The sequence below is a fragment of the Castanea sativa genome, chromosome 9 (assembly GCF_040712315.1).
Source record: "Castanea sativa cultivar Marrone di Chiusa Pesio chromosome 9, ASM4071231v1".
Classification (NCBI taxonomy): domain Eukaryota; kingdom Viridiplantae; phylum Streptophyta; class Magnoliopsida; order Fagales; family Fagaceae; genus Castanea; species Castanea sativa.
In genome coordinates this window covers 40,729,649-40,757,534 of record NC_134021.1, presented here as the reverse complement: position 1 = coordinate 40,757,534, position 27,886 = coordinate 40,729,649, and the positions used below count along the sequence as shown (strand labels likewise).

General features: G+C 36.3%; 4 protein-coding genes across 6 annotated transcripts; all 4 read right to left on the bottom strand.

Moving 5' to 3' along the window:
• On the bottom strand, positions 1-27,639 carry LOC142610852 (putative disease resistance protein At4g19530). 2 transcript variants are annotated; one of them, XM_075782808.1, is made up of 5 exons: positions 27,384-27,639; positions 26,688-26,881; positions 24,979-26,486; positions 424-752; positions 1-43 (listed from the first exon to the last, which is right to left on the bottom strand). In XM_075782808.1, the coding sequence occupies exons 1-3, from the start codon at positions 27,615-27,617 to the stop codon at positions 26,453-26,455; spliced, it is 462 nt and encodes a 153-aa protein (XP_075638923.1). In that variant the 5' UTR covers positions 27,618-27,639; the 3' UTR covers positions 1-43; positions 424-752; positions 24,979-26,452. The 2 variants fall into 2 exon arrangements, 1 of the variants encoding a protein (XP_075638923.1); XR_012839892.1 differs by lacking the exons at positions 26,688-26,881; positions 27,384-27,639 and having other exon boundaries at positions 24,979-25,261; positions 25,385-26,663.
• On the bottom strand, positions 7,720-10,294 carry LOC142610419 (uncharacterized). The gene is made up of 5 exons (XM_075782236.1): positions 10,279-10,294; positions 10,057-10,184; positions 9,549-9,755; positions 9,194-9,421; positions 7,720-8,346 (listed from the first exon to the last, which is right to left on the bottom strand). The coding sequence occupies exons 1-5, from the start codon at positions 10,292-10,294 to the stop codon at positions 8,074-8,076; spliced, it is 852 nt and encodes a 283-aa protein (XP_075638351.1). The 3' UTR covers positions 7,720-8,073.
• Positions 10,061-15,185, bottom strand: LOC142610851 (mediator of RNA polymerase II transcription subunit 33A-like). Of its 2 annotated transcripts, XM_075782805.1 has the most exons (10): positions 14,738-15,185; positions 14,463-14,632; positions 12,885-13,232; positions 12,199-12,518; positions 11,990-12,081; positions 11,353-11,548; positions 10,964-11,049; positions 10,702-10,748; positions 10,478-10,505; positions 10,061-10,184 (listed from the first exon to the last, which is right to left on the bottom strand). In XM_075782805.1, coding segments are annotated over exons 3-6 (543 nt in total). In that variant the 5' UTR covers positions 12,887-13,232; positions 14,463-14,632; positions 14,738-15,185; the 3' UTR covers positions 10,061-10,184; positions 10,478-10,505; positions 10,702-10,748; positions 10,964-11,049; positions 11,353-11,419. The 2 variants fall into 2 exon arrangements, with proteins under 2 accessions (XP_075638920.1, XP_075638921.1); XM_075782806.1 differs by lacking the exons at positions 14,463-14,632; positions 14,738-15,185 and having other exon boundaries at positions 12,885-13,272.
• On the bottom strand, positions 16,443-18,778 carry LOC142610418 (serine/threonine-protein phosphatase 7 long form homolog). Its single transcript, XM_075782235.1, has 3 exons — positions 18,770-18,778; positions 17,646-17,754; positions 16,443-17,201 (listed from the first exon to the last, which is right to left on the bottom strand). The coding sequence occupies exons 2-3, from the start codon at positions 17,751-17,753 to the stop codon at positions 16,443-16,445; spliced, it is 867 nt and encodes a 288-aa protein (XP_075638350.1). The 5' UTR covers position 17,754; positions 18,770-18,778.
• Positions 27,640-27,886: the final 247 nt, after the last annotated feature.

The following is a 27,886-nucleotide window of genomic DNA, read 5'->3' as shown; positions in this document are numbered from 1 at the left end:
CCACTGACCACTGCGATAGGCTTCAAGTTTCTTGGATTCCCTCCTTCCAATATATAAAAGTGCCCCAACAAGTCAAGAAGAAACTGTTGAAAAAACTTAAGAAAAAGTGATATGGAATGAATTTAATTTTTGAGTTTGTGGTGATTGGGATGTGAGTGCCAAAAGGTAATGTTAACTAGCACAATACTTTGAACTTTCTTTTTTCCCTCTCTCAATACTAGTATATGTACAAAAACAGGGGTAAAAATCTAAAAAGAAAAACTCTAATTTATACATATGACAAATTTAAAATTTTTATCATGCCAATTTAAACCTGACAATCAAAACCCACACTTTCATTACATTGGAATCCGCTCCCCAAAAAATAAAAGAGAACGTCAAGACTTGTAACTGTAATAGAAAGAAGAAAGATGGATGACTTACAGGCAAAAAAGACGAAACATTCCCTGTACAAAATTCTTTAGAATCAGCCATACATCCTCCAAGTCTTTGGATGGGGGTTCATCACTAGAGCAGCCTTCTCCACTTGGTCCAGCCCCGCCATCCTCATCACGGCTTCATTTATTTCTGCTACCTTCTAAAGGTTGAATCGTAAAGATCATGATGGCAATCACCTAGATTCTCATAGAGCGTCCTGCTGTTGATGCTTAATTGTGTTATAGTTTGATTGGGATCTTCAATGTCTTGGTAACTATCCCTCTTCCCTCCAAGAATGGATTCAAGCTTCTTGGTCGTTTGATCCTCTCCTTCGACTAAATAAAAGTTCGCCAGAAAGACAAGAAGAAAAATTTGTATTACTCCAACCTGATTATAAAAATAAAAAATAAAAAAACCTAAAAACAGAAAATTGGTATGGTATGATTTTAATTTTTGAGTTTGGGCTGATTTATTGCTGCAAGTGTTAACAAGTAATGCTAAGGTGCAACTAGCACAATACTTTGAAGTTTACATTTTTCTACAAAAAAGATAGTATATGTCCCCAAAAAATAAAAAGATGATCACCTGTAAAGTAGTAAGAAGAAAGATGTTCACTTACTGGCAAAGAAGTCGATAATTCCCCTTCGATTAGAATCCTCATAATCAGCCATAAATTCTCCAACTCTCTGAATCCACTTTAGCTCTGGTTCCTTATTAGAGTAGCCTTCTCCGCTAGGTCCAGCCCCATCTTCCTCATCACAGCTTAGCTTATTTCTGCTACCTTCTGCGGCTGAATTGTAAAGATCATGGTGGTGATCACTCAAATCCTCATAGAGTGTCCTGCTGTTGATGCATAACTGTGTTATAGTTTGATTGGGATCTTCAATGTCTTGATAACAATTGCTCTTCCCTCTAGCAAGTTGTCAAATTTTAAGCATCCAAAAAGATCAAGAGAATTAAGCAACTTCAAACTACAAATGGTGCTAGGAAGGCGCACAAGATTCATGCAATATCTTAGAGTCAATGCAGTAAGGTTAGTCAAACATTCAATTGATGAAGGTATCTCTTCTATAGATGTTTTACTCAAATCAAGCATCTCTAGACCTTCAAGTAGCCGCAAGTTCTCCGACAAGTTTTTTAATCCAAAGTATGTAGAAAGATCAAGAGCACCACACAACTTCAAAACACAAGTGGTGTTAGGAAGACGCTCAAGTTCATAGCAACAAAGTATAGTCAATGAAGTAAGACTTGCCAAACATTCAATTGATGAGGGCAACTCTTTAATAGCTGTTCTACTCAAATCAAGTTTCTTCAAACTTTGACATCCCCTAGATTCTTTGGCAAGTTCTCAAATTTTGAGCATCCAGAAAGATCCAAAGATTCAAGCAATTTCAAACTACAACTGGTGCTAGGAAGACACACAAATTTTTTACAATTTTTGAGAGTTAATAAAGTAAGACTTGTCAAACATTCAATTGACGAAAGTAGCTCTTCTATAGCTGTCCTACTCAAAAAAAGCATCTTTAGACCATCGATTATCCATGGGTTCTCTGGCAAGTTTTTAAAATTTGAAAATCCAGAAAGATTAAGAGCACCATGGAACTTAAAACCACTGCTGGGGCGTTTTTTCAGAAGTAACTACAAAACTCAAACTATATCATTAGTAAGCAAAGGTTTGAAACAAATTTGGTTTCTAACAAATCGAGTCTATTGGACTCGATTTTCGGCTTATAATTGTACTCCATTTCTCCATCACGGCACTGGCTGAGCTGGACAAGGAGTCCACGTAGGCACAAAAATCGAGTTCAAAGAACTCGATTTTTGGTCAAGAAAATCGAGTTCAGTGAACTCGATTTCTATTTTCCACACTCACGGGCACACGTGATCACTTTAAAGTAAATCGAGTCTACTGGACCCGATTTTTGGTCACGTGATCACTTAAAGTAAATCGAGTCTACTGGACTCGATTTTTGGTCACCATGGTTTTCGGGCACGTGGACGTAACTTGAGTAAAGGAGGCTTGATTTATTTGCTTCTAAAAATCGAGTCTCCTGAACTCGATTTCTGTGAATGGTCCCCAACCCATCCACGTGTCATGTGGGTCCCAACTGGGACCTTTTTCCCCCTTACCCGGCTCACACCCTCTCTTATGCTCTCATTTCTCTTCTGCTCTCACAGCAGCACCACTCACACAACCCTCATCACTCACACGACTTACTTCATAACTCACACAACAATCACACTCAACTTTCATCAACTCTCAGGTAATGTTTTTTACAATATTGATAATATTTTTTGTTAGTTAAATATAGTGGTTATTTGCTAGGTTATTCTTTTTAAGAAACAATTAGAACATATTAGGAAAATTTTTGTTTTTTTGTTTGTTAGTGTAAATATTGTGATTAGTTTGTTAGTATATTGTGATTATTTGTTAGTTTTTTTTAATTATTATTATGATTTATTATTGGAAATACTTAGTAATAAATATTGTGATTAATGTTATTACAACATATTTGGAATTTTTTTTTGTTAGTGTAAATATTGTGATTAAATTATTTGCTAAGTTTTTTTTAGGAAATTAATATTGTGATTGTAAATTGGGAATTTTTAGTACCAAATATTGTGATTAATTATGTTATTACAACATATTGGGAATATTTGCTTATTTTTTGTTAGTGTAAATATTGTGATTAAATTATTTTCTAGGTTTTTAAAAAAAATTAATATTGTGATTAATTATTGGGAATATTTAGTATTGGGGAAATATTTAGTACCAAATATTGTGATTATGCTAGGTTTTTTTATTCAAAATTAATATTGGGAATATTTAGTACTAAATATTGTGATCAATTGTTAGGAATATTTAGTACTTTTAGGTTTTTGTCATTGGTATGAAATGGATTATGAGTTTGATACCTAAGACACCCATTACAGTCTTTTTAGTATAAATTATTTCAAGATATAGTTGTTTCAAATTTGTAACAAAGATTTCAATGGGTAACTAGTTGCTATAATATTTTTGTTCATCATATCTTATTTGAATGGGTTTTGAAAGTCATGCCTCTAGAATGATTTGGATGTGAGTATATGCAAATTTGGTTGAGGTTAGTATTGTTGGCATGTCATACCCAAAGTTTTGTGATTGATGTTGATTGAGGGTTATAAATTTGTCACTAACACAATTGCACTTGATGATCTATAGGTTGATAATGATCTATATAAATATATACTATGGTGGATCCCTTAGCAATGCCAACCCTTATGACGGATTTCCATTTCAAGGTCTGGGTATCCAGTGCTGTTATATGATGATACGCCATAAGTTAAAGACCTTGAGTGATTTGAAGATAAAAATTAAAGAAGAGCTGCAACTGAACCCTGCTTTGCATGACATACATATTACTTTCTGTTCTCCACATGAAGTCCTCAATCAATGCATTAATTACAGATATATGGCGATTACAGAAGACAAACATGTGAAGTTCATGTTTCACAAGATGCGTCGATGGGAACAAGTAGCAAATTTTGAGTTGTACGTCAGTTTGGAGCCGCGTGCAGAAGTCGGCGCAGAGGATATTGTACAAACAACTACATCTCTACAGTTTGTAGTCCTAGATGATCAATGCACCACGTTGGGAGGCTATACACCCCCTTTTCAAGAGACACCAAGAACAGTTGAGAGCGAACCTGACAATAGATATGAAGATCAATTTTGTACACATCGAGGTGAATCCTCTACAGTTCCAGTAGTTGAAGATGAAGACGAACACTGTGTTGGGGAAGATCTTGACGATAGAGATGAGTACGAAGAGAGGATTGAGCGAGGTGACTTTGATAGGGGTGTTGATGACCATGAAATTACTCTCAATCCTAATGTTGATGATATGGATGAATGTGATGAAGATGATGCAAACCCTACTGTTAGAGTTCAGCATGTTACAAATGCAACCCCCGTTTATGAACCTCCCGTCTTATCATTTTATGAAAATACTTGGGAAAATATGGTTGATCCTGAAGTTGGTGAGCAAGCATTTGCTTTTTCTTGGAATGCGGACATAAATTTTTGTACATGGTTGATTTTTGCGAATAAAGAAGCGGTGAAACGTGCATTAACAATTCATGCCGCAAAGCATAACAGAAACTTTCTGACTAGTAGGTCGACCAAAAGTAGACTGTATGTGAAATGCATGGATGGGTCATGCAAGTGGTACGTTGGAGCAGTCATGAAGCCTAAACAGGGAACATGGATGGTCACATCTTATGATGGTCCTCACAGTTGTATGACCCTTGGCATGGCTCTTGATGGTAGAATGATGGATTGTAATTTTCTTGCAGCAGAATTTGTTCCAACGTTGCGAGAAAATCACACGGCAACAATTCAACACCTTAAAGATTACATCAAAGGGAAGTATTATGAACATAAGCTTTCTTGCTATAAGATATGGGATGCGAAACAAAGGGCTATTGCAAAGATATTCGGCGATTGGGAAGAGTCTTACGAAAGGCTGAAAAAGTTGTTGTTGGCATACTTAGATCAAGAAGCTGGCACCCGATACTGGTATCTCACTGAACCGAGGGAGGAAGGTGTTACAATATTGCGATATGTATTTTGGGCTTTCGCTCCTTGCATTGAAGGATTCAGACATTGTAAGCCAGTAATCAGTATTGATGGGACCCATTTGTATGGTAAATCGAGGGGTGTTGATGATTGCAATGACCACCAATGCCAACAACAAGGTTTTGCCTCTCGCCTTTGCTGTTGTGGACAAAGAGTCAGGGCCTAGTTGGAGGTGGTTTTTAGATTGCGTCAGGTTTGCACTGGGGGATGTGATAGCAAATAAGGACATATGCATAATTTCTGACCGAAATAAGGGTATTCGAAACGCAATTGCAAACTGGCCTAGAGATGATCATGGACGAGTACGAGTATACCACAGATATTGCCTTCGACATGTTGCTAGCAACTTCAACACACATTTTCAGGACGCCACTTTAAAGTCATTGGCCTTGAAAGCGGGGTATGCTACTCAGGAAGCTAAATTTTAGTTGTACATGCAACCTATCAAGGAAGCCGAGATCGAGGCCCTTAGGAAGAAATCAGCCACTGAACAACAGGTAAGTGAACCTGACCCATCCATCATGCCATACACATATCTAATGAAAGAGGATATAGAGAAGTGGACCCAGCTACGTGATGGTGGATACCGTTATGGGGCTATGACAACCAATGTCTCGGAGTGCTTCAATGGAGTACTCAAAGGTGCTCGTGGCCTGCCCATTGCTGCACTGGTTGAATTCACTTGGAGCAAATTTGTCGCGTATTTCCATGATCGACACAAAAAAGTTACTCATGATCTCTTGGAGGGCAAGGTGTGGAGTAAATATGCCTTAGAAATCTTTGATGCAAATCTGAAAAAATCTAAAACACACCAAGTAAGGCCGTTTAATAATGTCCATGGTGTATATCAAGTAACGATTGCGTACAACATCCATAGCTCTGGAGGGGGACAACATAGTCATGAAATAAACATATTGGCCAGAACATGTGGTTGTGGAAAGTGGCAAAATCGAAAGATCCCTTGTTCACATGCGATTACAGTTCTTCAGTACTTGGGGCAAGATGCAAGTGCATATATTGACCCATGCTATAGTTTGGAGAATGCCATTCGCACCTACTCACACCAATTTGTGGTGCCAAAGTCAGAGTCATTATGGAGGGATGTGGAAGGTCCAAAGTGGGTGCCTGACCCAGACCTCTTACGAGCCAAAGGTCGACCTGTGAAGTCTAGGATACGGAATGAGATGGATGGGGTCCGGCGAAAACCGGGAAGCCGAAGGCCAGATTCTGACTTGAGGGAGATTCAACAAAAGCAGAGCTGTGGACTGTGTCATCAACATGGGCATAACCGTAGAAGATAATCGTAGAAGATTTCCGCTTTTCCGTGGGGCTTCGACAAGCAATACTGACCCAACCTAGGTAAGTGATGCTTTTATATAAAATTTCATGTGCGTATCAATTATCCAAGTTACGTAGATTAGTACCGTTGTTTTGGCTGTTGGTATCTAACGACAATATTTCAATTTTTCTCAGGTATGCAGATACTCGATTTTGGAATGCCATTGTAGATGTAAATTGTGGTTCTCTTTATTGTGTATTTGAACTTACTACTGGGTTGTATTGGCACAATTATTATTTTCTTTTATCACTGAATGCACTTGTAATTGAAGTATTCTGTATCCAATGTACCTGTTTCTATATTGTGATATTATGAATGGTTAATTTTATCTTTCAATTAGTTGTTAATTATTTCTATTAGCTGTTATACTCATCTGTGTTGGTGCTTCTTGTTGAGACTATAAGAAAAAAAAAGGAAAAAAAAAAAGAAAAAAAAATGGAAAAAAAAAGTAAGCAAAAAAACGGAAAAAAAAAGTAAGAAAAAAAAAGGAAAAAAAAAGGTAAGAAAAAAAATGGGAAAGAAAAGGTAAGAAAAAAAAGTAAGCAAAAGTTACTGAAAAAAAAAAAAATGTATGACCTCTCTACCTGGAAACTCGAATTTGGGGAAGTCGAGTACTCACTGCAGAACTCGAGTCCATAGGACTCGATTTATAAATCGAGTTTTATGAACTCGATTTGTAGGTTTTTTTATTTATTTTTTGGGTGATTTCCTGTCAGGCCCTAACTGAATCCACGTGTCAACCTCACAAAAAATAATTGCCCCATTCAGTCGTCACTATTACCCTCATGATTTTATTAAATAATAACTTGTCCAAAAGGCTATGTTAAAAAGTGAGTTTTTGATGTGCCAAATGCTAATTTTTTTTTAAAGTGCTGATGCTAGTGCTTTACTGCCTTTAGCATGAACCATGACACCTTTTGTTTTGCACTTAAATGAATATACCGTTTAACCTTCAACTATAACTTCTAGTTGAGTCTTCTTTCCTAATCAAAATCAAGAGATCATAGATGATGAAGGTGGAAGGTGAAAAGCCACCAGCTCAAGGCTCACGTTTTTACCTGAGATCATGCCCTCTACATCCAGCTACTCACCCCAACCAATTTTTAGGAACAAAAATTCTTCCTAATTACATTATGTATGAGAAGACAGGGATGACCCTTAGTTTGTTGAAAAAAGGTAAGGTAGTATAGACTATAGCCTATAGACTCCATTTGTTTTCAATTATGAATCCGTGTGGAGAACCACACCTGTGATACAAGTTTAAATTATCTTCTACCAATTTTTTTTCTCCATATAGCATAGGAAATAATGCAAAAGTTCCGCACGATACAATATATCAGAAGCTGCAGTCAAGCCGCCATGAAAGATCACCTGATTCTATACTATAACAATTAGCAAAGTGTCAGAGAACATCAAATCTGTCAGGACTCAAACTTGATACAAAAAGTGGGATGTCGGTAATAATGTGCGAAGTGATAGATTGAACATAGCACTTGCACATACAAACAATGAAGTTATTGTTAACCACAACAATGGCTTTGATTTAATAAGGATTGGCATAATGACAATAGCCAAAAAAAGACTCACATGATATACAAAACAAACTTATGCCAACAAAACAAAATTATACCAATATCATACAATAAAACAAGAGGCAACGTTCCTCAATATGAAATTATACAACATCTGATATACCTATTCAACCAATTGAAGAAGTTTTGGCTGAAAGGTGAATAAGCGCACGCCTATGGTACGTGGTACGAAGCTTCTTGTATTTCTTCACAAAGGTCCCAAGGTCCACATCCCTATCTAAGAGCTGTTTGTGCAGGTTTTCCGATTCCTCCTCCATCTTATTCATCGCATCTGAAGCAGCAATCTGAGCAACTTTTGTGTGTAAACCTTGCCCCATCTCAACACCTCCATGTGTAACTAATACAGTTCCATCGGTATAAACATGAACAAGAGCACCAGCCTACGGTCATTAGGCAGATTTACATAATCGAGATCTGATGACATGATTCTAGAATAAACATAAAATGCAAACCTCATAGCCCAAAAGTAAGAATGTCATAACAAATTCAACCAGTAATAATAGTTCGGCAATCTATAAATTTTCAAAACTGATGGAGTACCATGAAAGAAACTACTATAGACATATATATAGGGCATCCCAAAACAAATTCTAATATCCAAGCATTAATTTGGCACATGTCAGATAATGCCAAAGGTACTTCAGTTTGGGCTCAGTAGTAATTTAGTCATCTATTTATATGGATGTAATGCTTTCTATTCAAAGGAAAAGAGTAATTTTTCTAATTTTTAGAAACAGAGAAGCTTTCTATTCAAGGGTAAAAAGTTAGTTCCAATTAATCCCAAATGTTTTCTACCAAAAAAAAATCCTAATTGTGCCACCTCATGCACAACTACTATTCATTTATGTAGTTCAAGCAGCTAGGAATAACTGAAACAAAGGGGAGAATAAAAATGTAGAAAGGAATTCACAGTGTGTCACCCTCCGTGGGGAGAGAATATTGAAGCAAAATTTTGGAGCAGTAGCTACTCGTCTCCCAGTTCATATCCAAGGGAGTTTAATCTTGTTGAGCTGGCAGAGGTTACATAAACTAAGTTACAAATATTGGAACTTCACTCCAGATTTATCCCTGTAAACCACTCCCCTCCTCCCTTGCAGCAGTAACATAATCTCCCAAGTTCATTACTTCTTTCAGAGCACAAACCAAAATGATCCTCAAAATGCCAGTAAAGTCCATATAGGCTAATCAATTTTGTAGAATAAATTACACATACAGAAAACATGTTACCTGGTTCATGAATTTTGCCGTAAAGGATATGCCAAATTTGGTCGGAACAATAGCAATTCCACGCTTCCTCCACCGGTTATTAACATTGAACTGGTTTACTTCTTTACGAGCATTCAGAAAGTCACAAGATATTTTCAATTCAGAAAATGCACACTCTTCAAAAAATGCCAACTCTTCGGGTTTTCTATCTCTTCCAGAACTGACTAAATCTAAAAGATCAGCTGTATTCTGCAAAATATAACATAATCATTCACAAAGTTTTCTAATAAAATTTGATGCTAGCATCTTGCAACTTCAGTAGTACATTTAATGAGAAGAAAGCCAAGTAACAAGCAATTAAATAGGGATAGTTAACCTGTAATAAAAGATCATATAGGCGAACAAGCTCTTCAGGCTTGGTAACTTTCTCATTTTTGTCATCACGTCGCCTAGTAAGTTTACTCTTTGCAAGGGTAACTAACAACTGGTTGCGCTCAATGGTTCTTTGTCCTAAAACAGCACTAACGGCTTTGTCAAGACCATTTAAGTCATCTTTCACATTTTCAGCATTCCCTGCACTGACCTAGAATATACAGTATATCAGGAAAGCAGTCTAAAAGATACAGAATAGGATTGAACTATGAGAATGATTTCTTACAATTTTTTTTTAAGAGTAATTTTTTTAATGAATAATCTAATGAAGTCCTTTTTTCCTCTCTTTTTGAGAAGTGAATTTTGGCCCCAAGTGAAGGGGCAATGACATATTTAAATGACCAACCTCCGTAACATGAGTCATGGCTCCCAACCATGTTATCTCTAGGGGTTAAATGGACCTCACTTCTAATAGAAATAAAACAATGACATTATGAAGTAACTTTCCATACCAAGTCACTACGAATGCAGCTCCTGGCTTCATGATATGCAGTAAAAATTTTGTCAAAGATGGCCAGTCTTTTCTCTGCTGGCAGTGAATCTGCGGCTGGACCATGTAAATCTTTTTCCAATTCTTGAGCTGAACAAATTTGTCACATAAAACAAAACTTGAGACATAAAGCAAAACTTGAGACTTTTTGGACTATAAAAGTAAAGAAGGGGAGAAAAAAAACCAGCAGACACAACCATACTTGAATAAATTCAGAGAAGTTACAAGTGCACTAGTTAAGCAAGAGAAAAAGGTATATTTTTCACAAACGGGATAGTTGCATAAAATATAATCATCGCCAAATATCCAGTTGTGGCTGGAAACCATCAGAAGACTTTTAGTGTGGTTTAACTCATGGGACTGAAAGAAGTGAAGAAATATACCATTATCCGCAAAAAATTACATACAAACCTACAATAAGATAAGATTGAGAAGAATGTTAAAATAGTCATTACCCAAAAGATAGAAGTGAGGAATTTAACTGGCATAAAGTTATTAGCGAACAAGAATGGAGAATGGCTACTTCGGAAAGGACGTGAAAGAGAAAAGAGGAAGAGAAAATGATTGGGTGGGGGGGGGGGGGGTGGGAAGCAAAAGAAAAACATACTCTGGAAACCTTCCCTCAATTATTGACGTGTGTAGATCTCGGCTAAGCTGCAATTTTAAAGAAATTCACTTTCATTTATAGACCAAACAAGGAACATCTCAAAGGGATTTCTGAGATAAATTTCCACTCAAAATTAATTTACGCCTAAATCAATTAATTCATTATTATTTTATTTTTGAGGTGAGATTTGATGATCAAATTCATTTCCAATGGCAAAGTATCAAGAGTAAAAATCAGTATATTTAAGGAGACAAGAATGCACCTGGCACTTTTGAAATTCATTAATGCTGTGTCCCAGTTTTGATCTTGTTCAAACAACAAGTTCCCTTTCATATAGGAGGCATAAGCCTACATATTGGAAATTGAAAGTTAGCAAAATGAAAATGGAAGAAGTTATGTAAAACTAGATTAAGTAAAAGATAGTTCTCAAAATAGAGTAATCAAAAGATAAGTATCAAAACATTCACTATCCAAAAAAATTAGGCAGCAATTCAATACCCTCAACATATGATTCAATGTGTTAATGGTAAAAAGTGATACACTGATTAAACAGCCTGTAGTTTTGAACAAGACCCACAGATCATTCATACTCCCTCAAGCATTTCAAAATCCGTGAAAACTTGACGGTGAAATGATATATTATAGACACACCTCAGCTTCTAACGACGTTCTGGAATCTCCCTTGATTGCGCACAACTGAGCAAACAGTGTAGCCCATTTAACTGCTTTCCTCAGCCTTCCAATCAAATAGATACGCTGACGCGAATTTGGACCATCCGGAAGTTGCCTCTTCTCCATGGCATGGCTCCAAGCTCTCTCTGCCGTGTAAAGCACAAGATGAAGAAACCTATTTCAAATCCAAGTAACGTAAACTGTTAAAAGTTGGAAGCTTTATTAATTTACAGCAGCTGATCCTATATAAACACTGTTTTTTTCATACTAACAATGCAAGCAAACACCTCTTCCTACTACATTGATTTTAAAGACACAATTAACCATTTAAAGGCACTTCACTGAAACAAACAGATGTTTTTCCCCCAAAATGCTTAAAACTTCTCCAAATTACTGATCAATTAAGATAGGGAAGAAAACTCAAAGATTGATGTTAGACAAAAACTTCTAAAAACACAAAAATTTGAGTCAGGTCTAAAGGCTAAAGAGAACAAGACAATTTAAGGAGTAGGACATGATACTCGAATGAAATAAGAAATCATTGTGATGTCAAAAATATTTGACATATACTCAGAAATAAATGAAACTGATTAGTACAATCATGACGAATTCTAACCCTTTGAACAAGACGAAGAGCTGTTATCCAAAGACCTAAAAAGGTGCCATGCCAGGTGGTGCCATTTATTGCTTGAAGGGTTTTAATCAAACCTGCACAATTTGAAACCTTAAAATTATCATTTTTATAGACATTGGATTTGGAAGAACAGATCTGACAACATTTCTATTAAGATTCACGTCAAGGACTATGAAAAACTCTGAATTTACCAGTAATTATTTCAATGCCACATGTTGCATTTACTTGATATCCATCCATGGCATCTTCTAATAAGAGATCAAGAGGAAGCCAAAGAGCAGAACGGCTAGCTCCTTGGCATAGACCAACAGAGGAAGAGAGAGATCCAAAAGCCATGACTGCATGAAACTTTTGTAGTGAACTTGTTTTGCATTCTCGAGACAATACTATTCGAGCATCTGAAGTCAACTGCTGAAGAGACTCAGGAGTAAGAGTTTTGGAATTTCTTAATGCTGGGGAATTTGCTTGAAGCAACTGTAATCTCTGGATGAAATCTAGCCAATGTGAGGGCCTGACAATGTAGCAGGGACTGTTAGCCTAATTTTTTTCATTCAAAAGAAGACCAAATAGAAATATGATTATGGTAGTTATGAAGAGACATAATAGTTATGACTTCATAAAATTATAAATATGGAATTGAATGGAAATAACAAAGCAGGATTCACTGAAAATATAGGACAACTATTTTGGAAAAATCTTTCATAGAATATTAAGTTATGTCTATAAATAATGCACTTAATGGTCAATTGATAACAGTCACTATCCAATGCTTGACCTATTGAGCATAAGAGTCATCCAGTGTGATTTCACTTGCATGCAATTAAAGTAAAATGAACAGAGTTTGAGAAGGATGTTATTAAAAGGGAAATCTACATACATGTTTCAACGAGCCAAGTAAAGAATTCTCGCAGTTACTTTATTTTGTAGAAATTCCCCTACTAACTCAATGGCCATCACAGTATTTAAATTTTGCAATCTCTCCTGAAGTTCAGCCCTCTTCTCATCAAAACTATTATTACGATCTATTTCCATTTCTTGAGATTTAATTATCCATTTGGACTTCTTATCTGAGGTAAGTTCTAGCAAGCCTTCATCATCTAATGTTGCATCAAGCAACTGCCACACAATTGAAAGGATAAATTCAACCACAAGAATCCCAAGTTCACTCACAGGCATACCATATCCCTGTGAAAGTTGAAGAACAGCATCTATCGATTTCATGACCCTGCGTAAATTTTTTAAAAAAAAAAAAAAAAAAAAAAAAAAAGAGGTTAGAAACTAGAAAACTTTATGATAGAAAATTACAATGGAAAACAAGCATTATAAATTAAGTGAGAGCAATTTCATCAAACATGAAATTTCAATTTTGGGGTTATATTGTTATTATATGACTCATGTGTATCACATAAATAAATGTCATAAAAAATTATTTAATATTTGTGAATTAATTAAGAGATAGTAAACTAAAAAATTTGAAATAAATTTCATTACACTTGAATTGTAGAGCTCTTCTATCCTTATTCAAATTATGTAGTACTACATAAAATAAAATTTTCACAGAAACTCATTGAAAATTTGTGAATTTATTAAAGATAATAAACAAAAATGAATAAAAGTTACAGCCGGTGATGCATCCAACATGCACCATCCCAAAGAGAAGATTTTAGTCCAAGTCAACATGGAAAGCTCTGGTTTCCTATTCCTTAGCAATTACTGTAGCTATTTTTCACTACTTCTCTGTATTTCAACTTTATGTGTTGTAAACCAGAGCTGTTAAGAAGGCCTAAGCGCATATGAAGGGTTTAGAACAATGGGGACCTCATTGGCTGTTGAATCATGAGAGGTGTGAACCAGTTTAAAAGCCTACTAATTAAAGTTAACCACAGAGCATAAATACATTTTAGTCAGTCATAACATCTAGCACTATAAGGACATCGAAGGGTCTTCTCTTGTTTGGATTCCTACTTTTTGATACACAAAACAATCATTTGGCTTATTCTCAGCTTTTGAGAACAAAACCAATGACCTCTTGACTCTAGACATTACTTTATTGTCCTCCATTTTCTCAGGAACCAAACACAGTGCAGTCAACGGTCCCAAACTGCATCAGAAACTCATCAAATAACACAGGTACCATGATTACTTAAACAGCAAATTTGATTACTTAGTCATCTTACATTTAAAAAGCAATAAAAAGATTCTACAATGCGGTATCAGGGTTGGAATACATACTAATAGACTAGAGAATTGGACTTATAGCCTTTGAGCTACTTTATTTATTTATTTCATTCTATTGCAGACAAATAAAGTGAAAAACTATTTATAATATAAACGTAGAGATGCTTTCCATGGTCTCAACCGTAAGATAATTTCAAAAAAAAATATTTAGGACTAATGTAGCATAAACATATAAAAAGAGATAACAAAAACCCTCAAGCATATTGAAAAGCCTTACAAATCTTGCAAGGGGTGCTGAGTTGGGCAAAATATACATGCTGAGTTGAACACCATTTGTAGGCAGATGGGGTGCTAACCCTATGGCACTTGACGCTTACGTTGTCTTGTATAATGTCTGGTATGTGGGGGAGGGGGTACCGCATCTCCTTGGTCAGGCTCCTTGCGTTGCTGCAAAGACGAAGTTACAAAGAAACAATGGATCAAATGAATTTTAATACCAACTATAACAGCAGTCACGAAAGTATTCAAAGCTAGTAAATGACCAATGCATACCGTGGGGCCAGCCTTGTGTCCTGCTTTGTGACCACCTGTCTCGCAAGGAGGTGCTTTTCTTGTGCGTTTAGGCCGACCTTGTGGGGGTGACTGTAGCTCATCAACTTGCTCATTCTCGACATGCACAGCTGGTTGATTTGCTTGACTCCCAGCAACTGAAGATACTACAACTGCGGGGGAGGATGGTGTAGCGGACGAAATGTGAGTGAGGCTCATAGTCATAAGAGCTGTATGCAGTCCAGGAGTGGGCATAAATGACATAGAGTCACTATGGGGTGGTACATGGTGTATATGACCAATGCTGTACGAGGGAGATTGAGTGTGCATGACCTGAGGGGTGTCATTGAAATCAATGCCGAGATCAAAGGATGGTGGAGTAAGGGATAGATGAGTGGGGTCAGAAAATGTACATAGGGTGGGTGAAGGGATCTCGGGGTGAGAAGATGCATGTGCAGTGGGTACAGAGATCTGTAGGTCAGGAAATGTGGGAGTAGTACAAGGAGGGATCTCTGGGGAAGGAGATGCATGTAGGGGTGGAGGGAACTCTGGGGCAGGTGATGCATGTGGGGGTGGAGGGAACTCTGGGGCAGAATAAGCATGTGGGGGTGGAAGGGGTTGATTTTGGCCTTGATGGGGTGCAACACACTGGCCATGGCTATGGCTGGCAGGAGTTGAGCTCGTGCTTGGTCGTGCATTATGTTCTGGCAGTTCTGGATTTGCTGTATCCGCATCTTCCAAGGGAAGATGGGCAGCTAGACGGTGAAGGCGATCCACTTCCTTCAGCATAGCTGTAATCAGCTTGTGCTCAGGACTGTCTACTACATAACGCATCAACATCTGCTTGTGCATGGCGACCTGCAATTTTTGTAATACAATTAGTACACTTAACGCAAAAATGGTAATACGCAACAAAATTTGGAAAGAAAGGTCAAAGTGATTACCGTAATAAGAAGAGAGGCGCTAGTGTGGTCGACAAACCTCCATGTGACTTTACCATACCAGCCGAAGTATGGATGAACACTCGACATAGCACCCTCTAGTTGTGCTCCATGACATAGTTTCTGTGCTCTCGTATTCCATACTTGGATGTGGCTAAAATGTCTGACCCTCCAATCCACTTCAATCTTCCCCCTCAAGTCTATCTTATGAAGGGCATCGTCAGTATCAACATCTTCGGGAATTTCTTGCACCATCCCAAACTGACGAAGAACACGATCCGGTGTATGTTTCTCTACTACCAGAAACATACAAGCGGCACCCTCGCCGTCCACATGTCCCGTCCTGCTACACAGAACGCAGGCAGGTGGCCCAATTCGGCTTCATATGGTTGCCACACCACCTGTTGTAGTAAAAAAAAAGCGCAGCACATTATGCAATGTTCCATTATTTTGAATTGATATATTTTACAGTTATAACAGTATACACTAAGATAACATTACAAGAAACACAATTTGGATACCTGGTTGGGATACATAGAATCTAGAAGCTGACGGTACCGAATCAAACAGATTTCGGCGGGGCTATTCTTCGTGCTCATGACCCAAACTAACCTACAATGAAGAAAGAGGAAATCAATATCTACCAAATATGCAATGTAATAAAAAAGAAAAAGGATATGTATGTTGAATAATGCTAAGTTCAATGTGTCATATCGTTTAAAATGATGAATCCAAAAAAAATAGAGAGAATCGGTCAAGAAAGAGACTTACTTATTAGACAATGGCGATGATGGTAATGGTGGGCCATATGCACCATCTGGTGGGAGGTCCATCCTTGGGCATAAAAAAGGGAATCTGGACCATGCCCAATATTGAACGAGTATTAAGGCCCCACCAATCTGACTAGCGTTTTTGTCGGTTGCCCTGCATAACTCTCTGTACAACCATGCAAGGCAAGCGCTCCCCCAACTGTACCGAGGTGGATTGTGAAGGTCTCTCAACATCTGCAACCACATCGTATACACCCTATCGCCAGACTTGTCAGCGAAAATTGTGTCCCCTAGGAGTGCTAGAATATAACACCGTGCATACTGATGCACAACAACCTCTTCTGCACCATCGGGCAACCCTTGGTCAATTTTTTCAAGTAGCTTCTTGATTTGGATCCTCTGTCCTTTAAGCACCACCGAATTAGTAACAATTCCAAGCATTTCCTGACATTCAACAGCCCACCTCAAGGCACAAGTTCCAACAATTGCCTCACCATCGATTGGAATCCCCAACAAAACCTCCACGTCTTGTAATGTGATCGTCATCTCACCATGTGGAAGGTGGAAGGTGTGGGTTTCAGGCCGCCATCGCTCAACAAAGGCCGTTATCAAATTATGATCAAGCTCTCTAAATGGGGTCCTATACAGCCCCTTTAATCCAATTCTCTTGACAATGTCGAGGACGCGATCATCCACCATCGGGCTTCGTTTTCGAAACTCCTCATTACGACCACGACATTTCAATACCCCCGGATCCTACACATGATAGAACCATGGTGATGAGATGTAATATGCCATAACCTTTGTATAAATGATTGTAGCTATTGTTAGGAAAATAGACTATAAGTTCTTCAATTGGAATTTCCATGAGTTTATGACAACTTATTTAACGAAGCGTTTGTAGTCTTCTTATTTTTTTTATACAAAAACCAAAAATACAAAAGTTATATATCAAGATTAAGGTTATGCTCAAGAAGAATTACATCAACAAAATCAGAAGTATAGCCTAAAACGAAAATGATAAGAGGTAGATAATTATTTAGAGACCATTTTGCAAGAGCATTACTATGCATTCAAAACTAGTGATACCATTGACAAACTTAGGATTTTAGAAATGAAAAAAAAAAAAAAAAATCAACATAATGTGAAAGGATAAGAAAAGAATATAGAAATTCAGCAGGTCGTCGATTTTAATTTTACCTGGCCTTCCCAAACAGCAGATGATCGATGTTCTGTTAGAAACCTTAACACCGAAGGAACCCTGGGACCAGGACCGAACTCATCATCCACCTCAGCAACGACAGCCATACTACATATTAAATTAGAAGAAAATGCATCAATTGCCTAAAGCTTTATATCTTTGAAGTTAGCATGATTTCTTTAAAGTAAATCCGTCCCCATGTCTCATTTCCCACAAACAAATACATACAAGGAATGGAAAGCAGATATTACCAGGATATTTTTTTGGCATGACCAAATTTGTTGGTAGTATTCTGCTGTTTCTAAAGATCTGAAACGTTTCCCATTAAATTATGCCTACTCTTCCAAAATGTCATGATTAATTCAGCCCATAGTTTGTTCTTTTATTTTTATTTTTTTGAATAGAAGATAGAACCAACCCAAAGTTTCTGATTGCAGTAAAGTTGGCAAGTAAAGCTGGAATTCTTTTCCTCTATAAAACGTTATCGGAATAGATTTTAGTTGTAGGAAATCATTCTCTTTTCTCAGTTTATGCTTTGATGGATGCTTGTAATTTGTGTACTTGATTGTATTGGTCCCCAGTTGTATACATCCTGTATAATTGGATGACTTTTTTTTTTCTTAGTTGAATAAAATTTACATTGCTTATCCGCTGGGGGGGGGGGGGGAGATGGAATTCTTTTCTTCTGCCTTTCCTGCTTTGTTTTTTCAGTACAGTAAATATTTGGGGACTGAACAGAACACATTGCAAGTATATAACATGCATAAACACAAGCTTTGTCATATGTTTCCATGCATTGCCCTAAAGAGTAGGAAGATATAATTTCCAATTCCAAGAAAATGACTTTAGACCAAGAGGCTTCCAAAAGCACATACTCGATTTATCTCCAGATGCATAACATCAAAATCAAAGTAGATTAACCACCATAACTACTATAACTAAAAAAAGGAACATAAATTAGTGGAAAATGCATATATGCCAAGAAAACAGCTAACCCAACACAGTTCTAGTGCTTCCGATAAAACAATAATCATTAAAAAAAATTTAACCATCAGACACCTGAAGTGTTTGAGTATTCAACACAATTCAAACATTCTAAACAGGAGGCTATTTGGAGACAAACCTCAAGGATGGCAATCACAGCATGCCCACTTGTAGGACTATAAGACATGCGGACAACAGGTGCACCAATGTCAATAGGAGAGATCTTGCTTCCTGTTAATGCATCAAACTCTGCATGTAGAAATTTGACATCATCGTTAAGAAACTCATGATAGCCCTCAAATGGCAGAGAAATCACCATAAATAGAAGGATTAACTTTTTTCTTTAAATGAATTTATAAATGAGGTGCTCAACATATGAATGTTTCAAATTAAACAAATGCAAATGCGCTTTTTAGCCTTTTCCAACATTTTCTCACATATGGCCACGAAGAGACCCTTTAATATCAGTGCAGCTGTAGTTTTTTATTAAAGAAAAAAGTAAATGAGCATTTTATAGATAAGAGACTACTTCATGTACATGCTTGAACACAAAGAAGTCTAAAGAATTACAAAAGATTATGAATAGACAGAATCTTCCATTGTTGCCATCCATATTCCATACAAAGAAAGAGACCCTCCCCCCAGGGTGCCTTAACACGCCAAATACTCTTCCAAGGGAACACCATTGTACCATGACCACTTAATGTATCATTTTTTTAATAAGTAGGAAAGATGTATATTATAAAAGATACTTTATGCAAAAAAAGGAGCACTAAGCAGTCCAAAAGTAAAAGGAGAAAAAAGAACAAAGAAAAAAATAAATACAAAGGCAAAGAGAACTAAGGAATAAAAGGAGGGAATCACTAGATATGAGTCCCTAAACCTGAAACTAGTCAAAAAGAGAACCATGAACAGAAGCAAGCAATTGATCTCCTAAACTCTCCACGTCCTCAAATGTCTGTCGATTACATTCCCTCCATATACATCACATTAAGCACAATGAAACCAAATTCCAAATGTTTGACAAGTGCTTCCCCAACCAATTCCACCATTTAAAGAGAAAATCTAGTACCCCTCGTGGGCCATGGTAAGACCCACAAAATCCCAAAAGATCTAAAAACAAAGTTCCACAACCAATAAGCCTTCTCAGAATGAAGCATCAAACAATCAACAGTCTTCACACAACAACAACACATGACACACCAGTCAACAAAAGCAAAACCCTTAATGAGAAGAGCTAGCACTATAAATCTATAAATGTAAAATTACAGGGGAAAAAATGGTAGGAAATGGGGCAAACTTCAACATTAGAGACTACAGTTCCATCAGAGAGGATTGCGCAACTCCTTCCAATAACCTAAACAACAAATACAACTTCATCACTGTATCGTAATAAATCTGTCAAAAGAGGTGCTCTAAACTCTATATACACATGCCACAAAGTTAATATGCTCTACTATGTATTCTACAAAGTTACCATTACTTTCCTTTGGACAAACCATAGAGCTAAATGGTTTCATGCTGGATTTTTTAGAAAAATTATAACGATCCCTATAAGCCACCAAAAAAAGTAAATATTTGTCAGTGAGGTCATATTGGATATGACCAACAGGTAGTGCTACTGTCACATATACTTCATTTTCAATTTCTTTTCTTACAACTCCTACCAAACCCTCTTAAACCAGCAAATTGTGTGACAGTAACATATTAGTCTCTAAAGAGTAAAGAAATATTGAAATGACTAACAGTTAGTGTTACTGTCACACATAATTCAATTCTCCTTATCTTACAGCTCTAGCCAAACCCTCTTAAACCAGCAAATTGTGTCTATTGAAAATTTCAGCATTGTTTAGACCATACAATTTTGGAGTCTAGGCCTTGATTCTCCTCTAGAGAGTAATCATCAAAACTTATATAAAAAAACTTAATCGTACCATAGTGCTTATTCCTCACCCTGAGCATACCTGACATAGTGACTTTAAATTGAACTTAAACACATCATATATTTAAAATCACCAACTTGAAAAATAACAAATTTACATACAAATGAACCAATATGTTACGTATACGCTGAAAAGAAACGCATCATTGTAAAATAAATGCTTATTAAAGAAAAAGTGTTTGCTTACTGGCTAAGATCAGATTGTGTAGTAGCTTTTGTTAAGGAGTGTTGTTTTCTACGGTGCTACATATTATGGGACTTCATTTATCAAGGAGGAATTTAGATCTAAACTTAAAGAAAAGTGTTAAAATAATAATTATATGATCAACTTCTTCATTTTATAATAGCTTGAACTTTTAGAATACGCATAGTTAAACTTCTTCGTTTTCTAATAATAATTCAATTTCTTACCTTGAAAATTCTGCTCCTTCATTTTTTTTAAACAGATTCTGTTTCAATACTGAATGAAAAAAAATCCATCACTGTCAGTAAAGCATGTCATCTAGGAGAAACTGGTGATATCATGAAACTAATCTTGCTTGATATTTTACTGTCAACTGTATGCAAGATTTGGTTAAAGTTTTGATGCATGCAGGCAAGGTATCCCTCCAGATGAAGTAAACAAATGTCCAACCTTAATGTTCTTTGGAGATACCGAGATACAGTATTAGCAATTACATGAGGCACCCAAACCTTTAGGACAGGACTATAGGACAAAAGAAAAGGAATTAAGAAAGAGGAATCACAAATGAGTTATTCATCCAGAAAAATAATACAATTTACCGCAGTTAAATGTAGTCAAATTTTGGCACTAATTTTTATCAATGCAAAACTGAGAAAGAACTAAAATTAGAGCATAAAATTAAGATATAACTCTTTAAGAAACTCTCTTATGAAGTTTGAGAATCAATCAGTTTGTCAAACCTTATATACAAATAGAAACTAACTGCCATGAACGTCTAGACATCTCTAAACTCATCTTTTATATTAATTTATGATTCCATATTAACCATTGGAAGCTCAAAGTGGAAAGTGGCTTAAAACGATAAGAAAAAGCTCTAAGTTACTAATTCTAAAGTGAGGTTTCTTAGTTATGTCCTTTTTCCAGTCCAACAAAAGTGAATTATCACATCTTATGCATTATAAGAGCATCAACTCACTAGCCTATTTGATCATTAAAATTAATTGAAAAATGTATGTGAACTGTCACACCTCTTCATTTTTTTAAGATCATTTATGTAAGCAAATGAAGAGCAAGCCTGGAAAGCTCTATCTTCTTAAAATTATCGGGCAAGTTCACATCTTAATTCTTACATGAAATAGACACAAAATAATCTAAAGAATTACAATTGCAAAAATATCTACATACGGATGGACTCAATGAAGGAATGAACAAAGTTACTATCTGTAAGACCCGAAACAAAAGACCACTTGTATGCATCAAATATAAAGGAGTAATATTCCATATATTTGAATTAGGTCCCCTACTCCACCATCCACATAATAAATCAAGAACCTTCTTAGATAATACCCATCGAACCCCAAACACCATGAATATCAAACTCCACAACTCAAAAATCACACTACAATGTATCAAGAGGAGGTCCACAATTTTCCCACTATAATGGCATATACAACATCAACTCACAATTGAGTAATCTCTCTTGATGAGGTTCTCACAGATAAGAATTTTCTCCCAAGCTGCCATCCATGCAAAAAAGGAAACTCTCCTAGAAGCCTTGGCCCTCCATATGGCTTTCCAAGGGAAAGGCATTGGAGTGGAGCCCCATAAAGTCTCATAACAAGATTGTCCAATGAACTCCCCATCACTCTTTAGCTTCCACCTCTTCCTATCACTCCCCTCCCTAATGATATATAAGAATCTAACAGATGGAAAAATGAAGCCACCCCATTCATTTCCCGATTCTTAAAATTTCTCATGAATTTCACGCAACAACTTCTCCTCCCCCTTCCTCCTATCTCTCCAATAAAGATTCCACATAAGCATTCTTATCCACAGTAGTATCATACAGCATAGGAAACATTAGCTTCAAAGGCTGATCTCCACACCAACTCTCATGCCAGAATCAAATTTGACTACCAAAGTCTATGTCAAACTGAATGCACAGTAAGAAACAATCTCACTTCATTCTAATGCTCTCCAAAATCCACAGCCATGAGTGCCCCAAACAGATTTCAAGTAACATCCACTGCACCCCTACCCATAAATCTAAGAGCCTCAAGCTCACTAATATAACCTATTCTCCTTTATTAGGAGAACCATGATACAAATCCCTCCTCCCATTATTGAAACTACTAAATTATTTATAAGAAACATATATTATGTAAACCTAAGGATTGGTGGGTCCAAACCCAGTTTTTCTGAAAACCAATAACTTCAAATTCTCCTATTAAAAAAAAATTAATACCTAATCAGCATTTTTATTTAAAAAATTATTCACCAAATTTGGCCACTACAATTAAAAGGGTGACCGACTTTTCCAATATCCAGCCAAAATTTTCCATGGTAATTTAGTTCAAGGATGGCAAGGAACCTCAAGCATGACCTATAAGCATGTCTTCTATTCATCAATCAAGGTACATCCCTGAAAACAAAAAAAATGAGTCACCAAAAAGGTCACGTTGTTGAGCTCACTTATCCTGCCCAAAGCCACATAAGCCCACTCCAGTTTGCCAAACGTTTGGCCTCCAAAGGGTTCAAGGCCACTCTAGCCGCCACCCATTACACTGTCAAGTCCATTCATGCAACCACTGTTGGTGTTGAGCCCATCTCAGATGGCTATGATGAAGGTGGGTTTAAGAAAGCTCCTAGTACAGACGCCTACTTAGAGAGTTAGAGTCATTTAAATCAGTTGGTCCGAAAACTATAGCAGAGCTCATATCAAAGTTCAAAGATTCGGCCTCACCAATAACTATGTTGTGTATCATCTTTGCTTCCATGGTGATGTGGCCAGAACCCTTTAAACAAAAAAAAAAAAAAAAAAAAAAAAAAACCAAGGATGAATCAATTACCTGAGAGTGAGAGAGATGCTGAGCTCGCAGAGATGGTGGGTCAGAGACCGACGACGAGAGGAGCCAACGACGACAGACCGAGCCACCGATGAGGCCGAGCCGCCGATGAGTTGAGAGGAGAATGACAGACTGAGGGAGAGCCTCATGCTTGAGTGGGTTTGAGCGTCTGTGGTTTGAGAGTGAGAGATGAGGGAGATTTTGAGATTCTGTGATTTTGTGATGTTTGAATTTTTGTGATTTTGAGAGTGAGATCAGCGAGGTGTTTGAGAGTGAGATTTTGAGTGATTTCGAATTTTGGGAGTTTTGAGTGTGATCTGCGAGCTGTTTGAGGGTGTTTTGGTGTGAGTGATCTGGGAGTTTGAGTGTTTGGGACACGTGGACGGCTGAACACAAATCGAGTCTATTAGACTCGAGTTCTTAAAACGACTCCAATGCACTCGAGTTTGAAATTTACGTGGACATTTTATCCAGCTCAGCCGGTGCCGCAATGGAGAAATCGAGTACAATGTACTCGATTTCTAAGCCCAAAATCGAGTCCACAAAACTCGATTTGTTAGAATCCAAATTAGTTTGAAACGTTGCCTAACTAATAATATTGTTTAGATTTTATAGTTATTTAAAAAAAATTTCCCACTGCTGGTGTTAGGAAGACACACAAGTTTATAGCATTCAAGTAGAGTCAATGAAGTAAGGCTTGTCAAACGTTCAATTGAAGAAGGCAGCTCTTTTATAGCTGTTCCATTCAAATCAAGCTTATTCAAACTTTTGACATTCCCTATATTCTCTGGCAAGTTTTCAAAATTTGAGCACCTAGAAAGATCAAGACATTTAAGCGATTTCAAACTACAAATGGTGCTAGGAAGACACACAAATTTATAGCATTCAAGTAGAGTCAATGAAGTAAGGCTTGTCAAACGTTCAATTGAAGAAGGCAGCTCTTTTATAGCTGTTCCACTCAAATCAAGCTTATTCAAACTTTTGACATTCCCTATATTCTCTGGCAAGTTGTCAAAATTTGAACACCTAGAAAGATCAAGACATTTAAGCGATTTCAAACTACAAATAGTGCTAGGAAGACGACTTAGATTGCTGCAAAATGAGAGCCTAAGAAGAACAAGCTTTTTAAGAAGTCCAATGGATTGGTGAAGCTCACGTAACTTTTCACAATATTTAAGAACTAATTTCTCAAGATTTAGGACTCCAGTGAAGTTTGGGGTTATAATCATGTGATGGGAACTGCTCAAATCATTGAACTTCAACTTGTCAAAATTCTGTTAAAAGAAAAAAAAAATGTTAGAACAATTAGCTTCCTAGTGTCTGTATATTAAAATTTAAAAGCAAACTCGTATGAGGATACTTAATAACACACTTACCTTTATTCCTATTGAAAGTTGTTCAATATTGCCCATTTGCAAACAAAGTTGCACAAGCTCATTTGGTTGGAAACTTGATGGCAAAGATTTTGAAGGATATGAACGCCAATCAAGAATTCTTAAATCATTAGGAAAATGTTTTGGGCCATGTTGAAGGCAAACATTACGAATTCTAAGAAATTTAAGATTGTCCATCTTCGAAAAGGCCTCAAGGTTCCAATGTGCCTCTTTTTTCAGCTTGATAAATACCTTAAAAATCGATGGCTTGAACTGCACTTGTTCCCTAATAATTGAGAAGGAATTGGTGAATTGCAAAATATATTATTAGCATACCAATTCAAATTTCAAATTTGTTGAACAAGAAGATAGGGAATGAGCTCAAATTCTCTAAAAAAAAACCTCTTACATTATTTCTTTTCAACACCTTGTCAATGTCCTCATAATGGCATAGTCTACTACGCTTCCCAGGATCATTAGGGCCCTCACGAAAAACTTTGTTCCTACCCATTTTTACAAGTAAATCATGCATCCACACTATATCCTCATCCATAATGTTCAGGAGAGATTTATCAATGAGACTCTCTAATCCAATATCAAGGTCTAGGCCAAGAATATTGAGCATTTGTACTATATCATCTTTCTTCTCACGGTTAAAAATGCATGCAATATATAGGAATATTTCCTTCTCTAAATATTGGAGTCCATCAAAACTTATTTGAAGTACTTTGACAAATTTTCATCAGGAAATTTTTTGAACCTCTCTACCGCACTTTGCCAGGCAACATTACTTTTTCGAAACAAAAAGGAACCCGAAACCCAAAGAGCTAAAGGAAGACCACCAGCATAATTTAAAAAATCTTTGGATAGTTTTAAATAATCATCTAGGGCATACTCTTGTTTAAAAGCATTCAAACAAAATAGATGAAGAGCATGTTGACCATTCAATCCTTTAACTTCATATATTTGATCTACTTCGTGTTTCTTCAACGCATGCTCATCTCTTGTTGTTATGATAATTCTACTGTCAGGACCAAACCAACCATGCTTCCTAGCTAACTTATTTAACTGGTCTGATTCATGTATGTCATCAAGAACAAGTAGAATCTTTTTTTTTTTATAAAATCTCTTTTTGATCACAAGAACTCCATCATCAGTATCTTTTACTTTCAAATCTGTTTCCATCAAAATGTCAGAAACAAGTTTCTGTTGTAGGAAAACTAAACCATATTTTTCAGAAAGTTCCCTAACATCTGCAATAAAACTACAAGCTTCAAATTCTTTCAAAAACATACGATAAACAACTTTAGCAAGAGTTGTCTTACCCATTCCCCCCATCGCCCAAATCCCTATAAAGTGAACATCGTCTGACCCAACATCTAAACATGACTCCAACTCCAACACTCGAGAGTCTAATCCTACTAGGCCATCATCAATTTTTGAGAATGAATCATAATTCAATTTACGCGGTATTACTCTAACAAATGCTTCTGATAACTTGTGACAAGGGCCTGCAATGAAGAGAGAACATGGTAGATATTTGGTGTTCAATTCTGCTTGCTTAAACAATACCATGTAAATTAATTGGCTCAAGATAAAACTTATAGAAATACAAACAAGAATGTAGATCTGCTTAAGATTCAAAATGACGTTATATATATGAAGTGGGTCATCTGAATATTAAAAAGAAATAAGCAGCAAATAAAAATTACCTATTTATTACAGGCCATCCAACGATTTCGCCAACTTGACTCAAAGCAACTCTCCACATTTTCACTTGGTCCTCATTGAAATTTTGTTCATGTTTGATAAAGTCATGTTCAAAAGTTCCTTCTTGTTTCCGTACATCGGATGGCTCCACATCATAAAAAATAGGCCAAATTTTCTCTTTCTCGCACTGAATGAGCTTCACAAGTTCATTTAAACACCAAGTCAATTTCTATGTCATCAAACAAATGTTAAAATTTCAAATTTTTGTGATCTAAAATTGTGTTTAAAAAATAAGTTTATTGATTAAATAGTAAATAACATCCGATTTGAACAAAATTTGATATATATGTTAAGAACATAAAGAACATGAAATTCAATAGTTAAATTTTGAAAATTCACAAAAAAGATTAACATATATATATATATATATATATATACATATATATATATATATATATATATATATATAAGAAGTTTGAAGAGTTTCTCTCCAAATAAATTTGAAAAGAAACTTTGTTCTTAATTTTTGAGTTTGGGGTGATTTTAATATGAGTGACAAAAGGTGATGCTAAGTTAGAACTAGCAAAATATATATTGCTAGTATATATATGCTGGTATAGGTCCTAATAAATTAAACAAATAAATAACAAAAAAAAAAAAAACCAACTTGTAACCATAGGAAGAAGATGATGACTTACAGCACTGGCGATGAAGAGAAAAAGTTTAGCCTCCCATGTCACTTTCACTAGATTCACTATTGTCTCTCCACGACAATATAATTTGATTAGGATCTTCAACTTATTGCTCAAATACCAGACGAACCCCAATTTTCTCCACCTCCACGTTCTGGAAAGATATTTCAATCCCAATTTGACAGATTCCGTTTGCATCACTTTGACTCCATACTTCTTTCCAATCGGAATCAAAGCCATTGGACAACAAGTAATGGGACAAATATTGCAGACCAAGTTGACGTGATTCAATTTTACCACAATTTTCCCAACATAAATGTGTATATTTCATTTGATATCCATTAACTTCAAATGAACATGTATTCCCAAAATCTCTAGCGTATAGAGCACTGTTGGGTACCAAAACAATGCACAAAGCAATTCCCATCCGTTCATCCCTCCCATAACATGAAGGCACTTGTATGTTCACTTTATGACCTATTCTTTGATTGTTAAACCATTTCAGAATT

Bases quoted from the DNA above. Each gene is read 5' to 3' on its own strand.
- LOC142610419 (XM_075782236.1), bottom strand. The intron at 9,422-9,548 runs GTTAACTATCCC...TATATTTTGCAG, and splicing joins TATATGATCTTTTATTACAG to AATACAGCTGATCTTTTAGA. The intron at 8,347-9,193 runs GTAACATGTTTT...TAATGACCGTAG, and splicing joins CGGCAAAATTCATGAACCAG to GCTGGTGCTCTTGTTCATGT.
- LOC142610851 (XM_075782805.1), bottom strand. The intron at 12,082-12,198 runs GTAAATTCAGAG...CAAATTGTGCAG, and splicing joins TGGCATTGAAATAATTACTG to GTTTGATTAAAACCCTTCAA. The intron at 11,549-11,989 runs GTTAGAATTCGT...GATTTGAAATAG, and splicing joins CTCTTCGTCTTGTTCAAAGG to GTTTCTTCATCTTGTGCTTT.
- LOC142610418 (XM_075782235.1), bottom strand. From the start codon at position 17,753: ATGGCTGTCGTTGCTGAGGTGGATGATGAGTTCGGTCCTGGTCCCAGG. The intron at 17,202-17,645 runs GTAAAATTAAAA...TATCATGTGTAG, and splicing joins CTGCTGTTTGGGAAGGCCAG to GATCCGGGGGTATTGAAATG.
- LOC142610852 (XM_075782808.1), bottom strand. From the start codon at position 27,617: ATGGCTTTGATTCCGATTGGAAAGAAGTATGGAGTCAAAGTGATGCAA. The intron at 26,882-27,383 runs GTAAGTCATCAT...GAACTTGTGAAG, and splicing joins TTCTCTTCATCGCCAGTGCT to CTCATTCAGTGCGAGAAAGA. The intron at 26,487-26,687 runs GTAATTTTTATT...TCTTCATTGCAG, and splicing joins GGATGGCCTGTAATAAATAG to GCCCTTGTCACAAGTTATCA.